This window comes from Hyaena hyaena, unplaced genomic scaffold (assembly GCF_003009895.1).
Source record: "Hyaena hyaena isolate Hyena2069 unplaced genomic scaffold, ASM300989v1 scaffold_128, whole genome shotgun sequence".
NCBI lineage: Eukaryota > Metazoa > Chordata > Mammalia > Carnivora > Hyaenidae > Hyaena > Hyaena hyaena.
Window position 1 is genome coordinate 3,303,189 of NW_024080760.1, and position 12,850 is coordinate 3,316,038.

General features: G+C 35.2%; 1 protein-coding gene across 3 annotated transcripts in view; it reads left to right on the plus strand.

The window, feature by feature from the left end:
- Positions 1-12,850, plus strand: part of ATRNL1 (attractin like 1) — a 211,900-nt gene that overhangs the window by 25,006 nt on the left and 174,044 nt on the right. For all 3 annotated transcript variants that reach the window (XM_039237622.1, XM_039237623.1, XM_039237624.1), the window contains exons 2-3: positions 7,574-7,657; positions 9,043-9,156. In XM_039237622.1, coding sequence (XP_039093553.1) covers positions 7,574-7,657; positions 9,043-9,156 — 198 coding nt within the window. The remainder of the gene's footprint in view (positions 1-7,573; positions 7,658-9,042; positions 9,157-12,850) is intronic.

The following is a 12,850-nucleotide window of genomic DNA, read 5'->3' on the forward strand; positions in this document are numbered from 1 at the left end:
CAGATTAACTCTTGTGGGGCATTCCTTCAGTGCTTTGCTACATTGTTTATGACTCTGCCTTAGCCTTCATTTCCTTCTTGCTTTCAGTCTAAAAAGTGGCCAGAGGTGATAATGTAGAGTCTTCTTAGGCCTTTTTTGAGCATGTAGTCTTCCCTGGGGATGCATGTGGCTTCCCACATTCCCCTGTTTGGGTCCACATACTGGATAGTTTTTCAGTACCCTAATTCTTCAAAGAATCTCTCTCCAGATTTCCCTTCCAAGCTCTGTATATATCTGTTGTTTGCTTCCTCTGTAACCTCTTGCCTCATGCAGCAGGGCTTATTTGCCTTTCAGTGTTTTTGAGGGATGCCTTCTGTATAGCTGTCTTTTTGTTTTTATTTGTTTGTTTTGCTCTGAAGGGGTTTCATTTTAGGCATGGGATAATTTTCGTACTGTATCAGCACATGATTTTGTGAATTAAATGCAAAAATATTAGGTAAGGTTAGTTGCTCCAGGGAATAATGCAATTAAATTTATGCGTTCTCTCCTTGAACCAATCAGAGTAACTGTTAAATCTACCTTCTCTATTCTTGTAACCACTGTCATCTGGATTACCCTATATAGTCTCATCATTAGACATTCCCCATTGATTAACTGAATGACTTGCAGTTCCCCAACATAGCAGTGCAGTTTCATGAGCCTCCAAATTGTTATACATACTTCTGTTGGGAATACTGTTAAATTTATTCTTATTATTATAGTGCTAGATTAAATTTGATGATATTTTGTTTGGGATTTTTGCATGAATGACATTTGTAATTTTCACTTCATCTTCTGTTGGTTTTGTCAACTTGTACTACGTAAAGAATTATTCCTTTCATCTAAAATATTAAATTTATTGTTAGGAGTTCTTAATGTCTTTTTTTTTTTTGTAGTATCAGTAGTAATGTTTCTCTTTTCCTTTTTTTTTTAGAAAATTTTTTAAGTTCGTTTTTTTTTTAATGTTTTGTTTATTTTTGAGAGAGAGAGAGAGAGAGAGAGAGACACACAACTTGAGCAGGGGAAGGTCAGAGAGAGGGAGACACAGAATCTGAAACAGGCTCCAGGCTCTCAGCTGTCAGCACAGAGTCCAACGCGGGGCTTGAACCCACGAACTGCGAGATCATGACCTGAGCCAAAGTCGGACGCTTAACCGACTGAGCCACCCAGGCGCCCCTCTTTTCCTTTTTGGTAATGGTAATTCCTATTTTTTTCTTGGTAAGTTTTGCTGGGGGGTTATTAATTTTATTAGTCTTCATGAAGCCAGCTTTTAGTTGTGTTAATTTTCTTCATTATATGACTAATCTCTTCTTCATACTCTCGTCTTCTTCTTCTTCTTTTTTTAAATGTTCATTTATCTTTGAAGGAGAGAGAGAGCCAGAGCATGAGCTGGGGAGAGGCAGAGAGAGAGGGAGATACAGAATCCAAAGTGGGCTTCAAGCTCTGAGCTATCAGCACAGAGCCTGACATGGGCTCCAATTCACCAGCCATGAGATCATGACCTGAGCCAAACTTGGATACTTAACCAACTGAGCCATCCAGCCACCCCTTCACACTTTCTTTTGTTTTAACTCATACTCCTTTTCTAGCTGCTTGAGCTGTGTAACCTTGGATAATTGATTTTCAGTTTTCTAATATGCACATCAAGAGCTAAAATTTGTAAATACTGGCTTAGCTTCATCTCATAAAATTTGGTATGTTGTGGTTTTAATATTATTCAGTTAAGATATTTTCTGATTGTCTTGGTGACTGAGAAGTCTGTTACCTAATTTGCAAATATTTGGGGATTTTAAATATTTCTTTTTTGTGTGGTCACTGTATGAGACTGCTGCTTACTTCATGGTTTTTGGATGCATGGTTACTGTAGCCAATTGTTATTGATTAAATTGATTTAATTCAATTCTGGTGTTACTTGTTGGCATGGCTTAAGAACAAGTGGTCATATGAAGAAGGTGGGAACTTCTTTTGCTTACTGTTAAGTCTGACTTTTGCAGGCTCAAAGTGTAAAAAAAAACGAGAGTTCAAGGTTCTCACGTGCATCTACCCATATAGGACCCTCCTAGGTATTAGGGTTTTACTTCCTCTTAGGGGCACTATCTTAACACTGAAGTTTTGCCATGGCTGTGAGTTAGACTTTTTCTGTAATTCTGATCTGCTCACAATCTGATCCTGGGCCTGTTTTCGGCTTGATCTTCCTTCTGGCTGCAGGAGTAGAAATTGCCTTTAAATGTCAAGAGTCCCCTGGCTTTTACACTCTATCTAAAATTGGATTGGTAGATGGTGAAAAGCCTTACCGGATGTTGGGAAAACTGTTCATGGGCAGGTGTCTCACTAGAAACACTCTGCTGCAATTTTCTTCCTTCAGCACATTAGTGACTTTTTATAGCAACCATCTAATTCCACAGTCCTTGTGATAACCTTGCTACTGTACTTCTCAAATATTAGAGCTGTTGCATTAGCCTGTTGTCTGTGCATAACCTTCCGCTGCTATCCCCTCTCAGTGCACACATGGAAGTCTTAGTCACTGTGATGCTGTAGCATGCCAGGAGTTATTCCCATTCTGTCTACCATCTGCCCACTGAGTGATCCAATCCTAATCCTGTCCTGAAGATCTGCTTCCTGGTGGTAACTATTAATTTGGTCACCCTCCCCTCCATCACCCTGAAGCAGAAGTATCTGCTTTTACACTGAGAATCAAGCACATGTGGTATACCTGGGAGCTGAGGAGTGCTGACAGAGTAGTATAGAGAAGAAAGTAGCCAGTAAGAAGTATGTTATCAAGTCATCTACCACAGTGGGTGACTAGTACTTAATACCACAAGGAAGAACTGGGTGGGGGTGGGAATATTCTTCAGTATTATCCCAACAAAGAGGTAAGGAAGCTTGAGGGTACCCTTACCAAACCATTCATTGGCTAAGGGGTACCCCTGGGCGGATGCTGATTTATAGATAGGCACTTTCAGCTCATCACATACAGAAGAAGTATGGGTCCAGCAGCCAGAGGAAATCCTTCAGCAAAGATGCAGGTGCTCATCTGAGGAAGTCAGGTTGGAATATATGGAAATAGTGAGGAGGTTGGAGAGGGCATGGGGGTAGCACAGAAACTGTCAGCTACTTCAAAAGTTATGTCTGTTTTCAACTATGCAAGATAATACCAAATGACCTTGTGGAATTGTAATTTATTACTATGACAACTCCTTTTTTCCACATCTTTGCCATTATTTGGTATTATTCTTTTTAATTTTGGCCATTTTGTTGTGTGCATAGTGGTATGTATGATATTGTGATTTTATATTGCATATCCTTGATTATCATTGATTGGTTTAAGTCCAATCAGAAAAGAGAATCACAGTAATTATAACAGGAAAAGTTTAATGAAAAGAGTTTTTGACTGTAATAGGGATTAGAATAATGAGAGATTGGCTAGTAAGAAGTAACGGGAACTGCAAAGAATGTAGAAATAGTGGATATAAGGAGCGGCCACACTATCCTTACGGTTGAGAGAGAACACTTTAGAGCACCCACCTCCTGGCCTGAGATCTAGCCCTTGTTGGGAGGGCACGGCTGTGGCTCACTGAATGGTACAGTTGCTGTAATGCTGCACTGATAGAAAATGCTTGTTATCTGCCCTTGGGAACTTGCTATGGTTATCTTATTGGAAGATGGGTTGTGCTGTTCGTGGGGCAGTGTCTCACTGAAGGCACTCTGCTGCAGAATTGCCTGAGGCAAGGTGCTGAGGGAGCTGTTGGTGGCTGGGTTGTGGGCCATTGTGTACTGTAGGATCTCGTCCTGGAGAAACCAGGCTGCAGCAGCTTGTTGAGTAAGTAAGTACGTTGGAACCACGAAGCAAAACTCTTTTCTCCTGCCATCTCTCTAGTGCACTCTGTTGACAAAGTATGCCAGCTTAACATTGTGCCATCTGACAAAGAAAAATATTTAAAGGGCCCAGATCCATTCTCACAGAGCAGGCAGTGTGGATTTTGAGATGAGAGACAATGGATAATTGTACAGTCTACCCTTTGATTATTCATCTTCTTTATACTTCCTTCTACACATACATGAATTCCCCAAGAACCAAGTAACACTGTATTTCTAAGAAGATAGACGTCTTTTAACTGAAGTTTTCACCCTTTGTTCAAAATGAGGAAGGAAATATGCAGTTCCAAGAACCATTGTATCTAAGATTGGTTGTATTAATTACTCTTCATATTTGGTCATAGTCATACTGCATATGCCATTATCTAAAGTGTAAATTGTCAAGTTAACTTACAACTTGTATGTAAAATAAACATGCAAAGGAGAGAAAATCTACACATTAAAAAGCAAATTGAAACTATGCAAAGCTCTTATGATCTTCGTTTCTATAATTTGTTACAAGATGATAATTGATATCTGTGGGTTTGTTCTTCCACTCCCTATTTTTGTGTCCCCTGCTCTCAGCTAGAATCTCAACATGGTGGAGTTTCACCTGGTGGGGTGACACAGCCAGTGGGCTGAATTCTGAATTCCTGCTGAAGTTTGGATATTTTTTATGGGCCTGTTTTTTCGATCTGTCATCCTGCTTTAGCTGTGTTTGAATGTGCTGTAAACCTGTGCATCAAAATTACCATCAAAATTACTTTTGATAGTTTTAAATTAACTGCCAAACTTTTAAGTCTTGTCTTTTGTCTTTTGAATTTAGTAAAAGGGGAAAGACTTACACGATCTGAGGAGAAACCAGAATATTGTCTTTCGAATTTAGTAAAGCATATTGGTTTTATAGGATACATCTGATAATCTCTGTAATTGAAATATCTTCAGGTCTCTTTCTTGTTGTCTTTTGGTTCTTATTTTGTTGTCTTGCATCTTCATATGTCTTATCTTTAATCATGCTAGACATCTTTTTTGAAAAATTATTGGAAGAAATAATTAGAGGCCTGGAAAAATGTCAGCTTTCCTGGAGGATAATTTTGTGTCTTCTGTTAGGAGTTTTGACACCCTGGTGGTTCCAGTATCTGCTGTAGGTCTTGGGCTTTTCCAACACCCAGGTGACTCAAGGCTAGGCTGCAGTCCATGTTGCAGCTGGTTTATTTCTGATATACTTTTCCCCTAGTAACAGGTCATTGCATCTCAATTGAAAGTGCCATATTGTTTGAGCCTCTACCTTTCGTGAGCCATTGCCTTCAGTTTTTGTCCCCTTCCCTCTATCAGGTTGCCAAAAGCCTCCTGATACTATCTTCTCAGTAGACAAGTCTCTCCAGAGCAAAGACAGCTCTGAATGCCTGCCTCCTTTTATAGGATTTGCAACTTCTGGGTCTTGGGTTGGTAGATGTTACCATTTTGTTACTTATAAGATGCTTTTAAGATTTTAAAATTATTTCTTAGCTTTTTAAAGTGGTTTACAGCACAGGGTTTATCTGAATTACCTTCTCTAGTATTGTTGAAAATAAAAAATTAGGACAAGTTTTTTTTAACTTGTTCTTTAAAATGTGCCTCAGTTTTCTCATCTGTAGTATGGAATTAATAATTATAGCTTCATAAAGTTTTTGAGATTTTTAAATGAGGTATCATATTATGCACTTCGAGTAGATCCTGACACATGAAAAATGCTCAATTTATTACATTAATTTGAGAATATTGGAATTTAGGGACGCCTTAGGTGGCTCAGTCAGTTAATCGTCCGACTTTGGCTCAGTTCATGATCTCACAGTTCGTGGGTTCGAGCCCCACGTTGGACTCTGTGCTGACAGCTAGCTCAGAACCTGGAGCCTGTTTCAGATTCTGTATCTTCCTCTCTCTCTGACCCTCCTCTGCTCACGCTGTCTCTCTCTCTCAGAAATAAATAAAACATTAAAAAAATTTAAGAGAATATTGGAATTTGTTCTTATAAAACTTTTCCAAGTATAAAGTAGCCCGTTTATTACCTAAAGTAATTTGCAGGGATTATGAAAGACTTACAAATAACATTCTTTTTGACTGACGTTTCTGTTAACTGTGATTTAGGCAAATGAAACTTTTTTTTTTCCTAGTGTATTTAAGACTCTTTACTGTAAGGAAAATTTAATTTATTTAAAACTAGGTAATGACCCTGAGATCTATGTGCATGTGTGTATATTATGTATAATATATGTGTTTATGTATAAGTGAATATATAAAGACTGAAAATCCCTCCTGTATGTGTATGTGTATATGTTTGTATATATAAATATATAAAGGCTAAATGGGAAGATATCTTGATTATTGATTATTTAAAATATGGTCTTTTGTGGATGAAACAATTGGGGTGGAGCTAAGGAGATCAAAATGAAGTAGGATTGAGATCTTGTTTCAAATATTTTTAAATTCTTAAAACTGAAATATTTCTTAAAATTTTTAAAAAAATTTTAGACAGACTGTGAGTTGGAAACAGAGGCAGAGGGAGAGAGGGATAGAGGAAGGGAGAATGAGAATCTTAAGTAGGCTCCACGCTTAGTGTGGGGCTCCATCCCGCAACCCTGGGATCATGACTTGAGCTGAAGTCAAGAGTTGGATGCTCAATCCTCTGAGCCACTCAGGCACCCCTAAAAACTGAAATTTTTCTAATTGTCTTTTTCTTTTTTATGTTTTAAATAGAAGATAATTGTAAAACCTTTGATTTATCCTATTTTAAAAATGGAGTTCGTGGACTAGGTCTAAGGTAGACAAGAGAAAATGATAATAAAAACAGGTAGTCAAACTCAGTAAAATCTGGTGACAGCTACCTCAGCAGGCCTGGTACATGAGAAACAAATATAGTGACAGATGGTAGCTGTACTGGTGGTGAATATAGCATAGTGTATAGACTTTTTAAATCATGGATTTGTATACCTGAAACGAATATAATATTGTGTGTTTACTCAAATTAGAATAAATAAATAACTTATTTTAGAATGAATGAGAACTAAAAAACAAAACAAAAACCAAAATCAAATATAGCTAACAGTGTAACTCTGAAAGTAGTATGTACATAACACTGTTGCTCCAGTTCATTGATGTATGTCTTTTAAAGTGCATTTGACCTCCCTACTTTTGCTTCTACTTTATTTTTGTACGGAGGCAATTTAACATCTGTTTTGCATCCAGAATAAACCCATCATCACAGTATTCAATCTTTCAATGTGTTTGTTTAAAAAAAAATATTTGTTTACTTTAGAGAGAATGTGAGTGGGGTGGAGCAGAGAGGGAGACAGAGGATCCGAAGCGGGCTCTGTGCTGACAGCAGAGAGCCCCATGTAGGGCTTGAACTCATGAACTGTGAGGTCATGACCTGAGTTGAAGTCAGACATTTAACAGACTGAGCTACCCAGGCTCAGCTGTGTTCTTACTGTGTAAAATGAAAGTCAAAACATGTCAAGATTTAAAGAAATACAAAATAAATTCTTTCAAGATGTAGAGAGATATATAGCAATTTGAAAAATTTCCTAATTTGTAAATAATTTTTCCCTATTAGAAAATGCTACTCCCCATTTCTTTGATTTAATGTCTTTTTAATTTTCTTATGCTACTATATGTCTTAAAGTTACTTTAAGGTAATTGTTTTCATGATTTTGTTTTCTAGGTTAACCGAACCTTCTGGATATTTAACAGATGGTCCAATTAATTATAAATATAAAACTAAATGTACATGGCTAATTGAAGGCTAGTAAGTATATAATTTGAATTATTTTATTCTGAAACTATAAAGAAGGTGATCATATAAATATTAAACATTATTTTAAAGTATAATTTTGTAATATAGGTTATTCAATTGCTAATAGTTTATTCGGTTATTATTCATGATATTTTTAAGTGAGATTTGCAACTTTTAGATATCACATTTAATATAAATTCTAGTACCCCTCTACTTATGATAATAGTTTGTTACATATATTTTATTTTTGAGTTATGTTAGTGTGGCAGTAACTCAAGTAGGCATTTTGACTTGCTTCAAACATCTTACTGTGGAATTTGAAGGTGCCATAGAAAGTATAAGAATATTCCATTTGGAATCATGCCATTGGTTCATACTATTCAGCATTGTAGTTATAAGGGTTTTAAAAAAAGAACATTTTGTAGGAGAGAGTTAATTATCCTTTTATAGTATTTTTCAGTAATTCGGGCTTAAGATTGAATTGATCTATTTAAACGTATTGTGAATAGATCATGAATGAATTGATAGAAGTTATTTTCGAACCATTTTATGATTTGGAAAATTTTTTGGGGGGAGGGTTATTTAGAAAGTTTTTTTTAGAACTTAAAAGTTATTCTCTGTGCATCTATGCTCTCATTTTGTTTATTTGTATTTGTTTTTTGTTTTTTTAAAGTAAGCTCAGTGTTGCACTTGAGCTCATAACCCCAAACTCAAGGGTCTCATGCTCTACCATCTGAGCCAGCCAGGTGCCCCCCCCTCCCCAATTTTCTTTTCATTTTTATTTAATAGTATATTGAGACCTTTTGATTAAAATTTCAAGACCCTATTGGGGCCTTTAGTTAATAAGGATTGTGTAGAAATGAATCATTAACTTTTTGAGTGTTGAATTTTAGGAATCAACTTTATTTAAGTATAATTTGTGTACAGTAAAATGCATATTAAGTTACAGTTCAATAAAGTGTCAATGCATAAAATCTATGTAATGTCCACCTTACTCAAGACACTAGAACATTTACTGCTGACTAAAGTTTTAGAAAATGGTGATTTATATATATAGCCTATTAATAGATTTTGAAGTTGTATGCTATTTTTGAAATTTATTTATTTATTTATTTTTAAAGCTTTATTTAAGTAATTTCTACACCCCACGTGGGGCTCGAACTCATGGCCCTGAGATCAAGAGTCGAATGCTCTTCTGACTGAGCCAGCCAGGTGCTCATCATTTTTACAATTTAGATGTGACTCTTTATCAATCTTTTTTGACACTGGTGACCTAAGAATGTATAGAAAGTTTTCTGTAAATAGGTTTTTTTATACAGCACTCTGTTAAAAATGTTTTTGGACTGTGCTTTGAATATTGCATATTAATTTAAACATATTTTAATATTTTTTTCCAGTCCAAATGCAGTGTTAAGATTAAGATTCAATCATTTTGCAACAGAATGTAGCTGGGATCATATGTATGTTTATGATGGAGATTCAATATATGCCCCTTTGATAGCTGTTCTTAGGTGAGTAATTCTGTTTGATAAACTTATAGTCAGTTGTAGAAAAGTAACTGTAATTTAAAAATTTTAAATATACTGCTCTGTGCTTTAAAATAAATTCAGCAGAGTTATGGATGATTATAATATGTTGCATACTGTGACTGTCAACTTAGATGTATATAATAATGTAAATGTTGATTTAGTAAAGATAAGTACTTGTTCAGAAATTCTTGATAAGTTTTCTTTATTCTGCCATATATAGTTTACTCTTTTAAAGCAATTTGAATATGTTTTCAGAACTACCTATTATATAGATTAATGTGAGTTCTAAGTGATAAAGAAATAAAAGACAAATGTATATATTTTTTATAGTTGTCTATTATAGTGAAATGAGAAAATTTTCAGTTCTGTACAGAAGGTTAAATTATACTTTATGTAATGTTCTAATTAAGAGTGTGTTTCTTGCAGTTCTCAAAATTTGGGAATTTTGATTGTTTCAAAATATTTATTGTTAGGTAGTCAGACTTAATTTTAAAATTACAGCATTTTCAATATCAGTTTAAAAATCTTTTCTATGTATGTATATATACAAATTATTATAAAATGTTTTATGAATAGGAGAAAATATATTAGACACAGGAAAAATTAGGATCATGTAATCTTGATTTTGTGTATAATTTAACTAACATGATTGTTGACCAGAGTTACTGGTTATATTATTCCTTATATTGGTTATTTCCATAGTATTGCTTACATGTTCTATCTTTTAAAAAATTTTGAATACATTATACAAGCTTATTGTTCCCTTTAGTTTTTTCTTTAATTTTGTTTTTTCTTTTTGCTATTTATGTTGCAGATATTCTGTTTACAAGGAATGTGAACTATTATTTTTTGGATAGAGACATAAAGTCTTATATTTCTGAATGAATATTTCGTGACTCTTTAGTGTCTTAGACACAGTCTGTAATATTGTTATTGCTGTAAATACTTTCAGAATTTAATTTTTCAATTGTTTGAAAATTACTTTAAGGGTTGCCACAAGTAGGCCTTTTGTCCAAGGACAATAGATAGAAAATGGAGTAGAGTCTTATGAATAATTATATTGTAGGATAATTATATTGTAGGATAATTGATTGTAACAATTAGGTAAGATTCTGGGTTAATATGTTTATTTTTAGCAATTTAGATTTTATTCTGCTACCATTATTCTATTATGTCACTGTAGACTGACCATCATTTAGATGTATGCCTTCTCATTTGTTTTCCTAGTAGTTATAATGACTTTGCATTGATTAACAGTGATCCATTAACACCAGTGCTTTTTTGACACTAAAGGAAACTTTTGTAAGATAATTAGGAGGTTGGGATTTACTATATGACTATGAAGATGGAGCCAGTGACTTTTCATTGGCAAGTGTTCCTATTAGCTATGTTGAAGGAGATTGAAAGATGTTTATTGAGTATCCATTTGATGCTAATCAATGTACTAGGCCAAGTTAAATGTCATTGAATTCTCAAAAGGATCTGTGGAGGAAGTACTAATATCCCCATTTTATAGCTGAGAAAATTAAGAGTCAGAGAAGTTGTTTTACTAATAGATGGTGGAATCAGGATTAGAATGTGGCCATCTCCTAACCTAAAAGCCTGTAACATTACGAGTTCAGAGTCTAAGTGTTTGAATTATTCTAATTTTATAAGTATATATTACTCAATAAACATTTGATAACTCAATTCCAGAGACTATCATAAGCCTGGAGGATATAGTAAGAATAAGATTAGGCTATTGCAGTGATTTCACATACCGGATACCTAGAGCTGGGCCACACTTCATAGACTGAGTGCATAGCCCTTCATAGAACTGCTCTTAGTTGAGACACCAGCTACAAGTTCAGAGGTCCCCAGGCCATGCACACTTCTGACCAGCTGGCTACAGATTTAGGGGTGCCCGCCACCTCTTCAGGTTCAATAATTCACTAGAATGACTCACAGAACTCAGGAAAACACTGTTCCTATGAGTATAGTTTTATGATAAAGGATAAAAATCAGGACCAGCCAAATGAAGAGATGTATAGAATGAGGTCTGAGAGGATCATAAACACAGCTTTGTTTTTGGGATGTGTTACCTTCCCATCACTATCTGGGAAGATCATCTGAGCTGTAGGTGCCCAGAGTTTTTGCTGGGGTTTCATTATGTAGGCATGATTGATTGAATCATTGGCCACAGGCTCGAACTCTGTCTCTAGTCCCCTTCCTCTCTCTGGAAATTTGATTGATTGATTGTGGCTCAAGGTCCCAACCCTTTAATTGCATGATTGGTCTTTATGGTGTGGCCAGTTCCTATCCTGAGTCACTCATTAACATAAATGATGAAAATTCCCCATGCATAAGAGACACTTCTATCATTTGGGAAATTCCAAGGATTTGGAGGCTACATCAGTACACAGTAGTTAGGCACTGGTGGTGGCGTGCACACAGATTTTATTTTTTTTAACCGGAACAATGAGTATTATAATCAAGTTATAAAAAGAGTTCTGTTTTCAGAAGTAATGTATCTTCATGATGAAGAGTGGTAGGCAAAGTGTGGGGGTATGGCAGGACATTCTTGGTAGAGAAAAACATGTACAAAGGCATAGACATATTAAACAGCATTGTATTTTGGACTAATATAAGTAGTTATGAGTAATTTGATCATAGGAAATGAAAAGGGATAGGCAGGAGCCAGATTACCTAATAAACAGTAATTGGTACATGTACTGAATGCTTATCATGTGCCAGGCAGTATGCAAGACTTCATTATATATACTTACTCATTTAATCCTCATAATACCCCTTTAGTTAGAGATTATTGTTGCCATGGAGTTTGTAAGTTATAAATGGGGAATTGAGGCACAAAGAGATTCACTGAGTGGCTCCAAGTTGCCTTGCTAGTAAGTAATATAGTCAGAATATGAACTCAGGTTTTATAATCCCTTAATCACTGTGGTATTGCTTTCTTGCATACCACACTAAGGAAATTGTATTTTATTCTATAGGCCAGACTTTTAGAATGTGAAGAGTGGATTGTAATAGAGCAGTGTTATTTTTTTATTGTGTGCTGGATGTCATGTTTGTAAAATCGTATGTAGAACTAATAATTTGAGGCTTAGAAAGATAATATATTCCTATAGTGTGTGCCTGGGAACACTAGCAGGCCCTGGAGGGCCTATTTTTTACAAGTTCACTTTTACTCATAGTCTTTGGGGTCCCAGGTCAGAGCAAGGACCCTGGGTTCTACTTTTTGTTTTCTTAGTTCTCTAAAACAACCCAGTTTCTTAGCCATTCAAACCTTATCTCCAACTTTGAAATCTGCAAATGCCCTTAAGCAGAAATGGCCCGAATGCCTGGCCTCATCATCTTCTTAGTTCTCCAGTATCATAAAACATATTTTTGTTTTTATGTAATTTGTCATTTTTCTAGTTGACTTCAGTGAGAGGGTTACTTGGTCCAAATTGCTTGATGTGTCATGCATAGTGTAGAAACCTCTTTTTTAAAGTTTATTTTTAAAAATAAAGACTTTATTTAAAACACTTTTATTCTTTAAATAAACTATTCTTAAACACATAAAAATGAGTAAGCAAGTGAACAATTCTGTTCCTTGTTTCAGAGAGATTAATTATATATGTTATAAAGACCTAGGAATATTATTTTTAGTAATGTACTCACTTGATGTAATCTCACT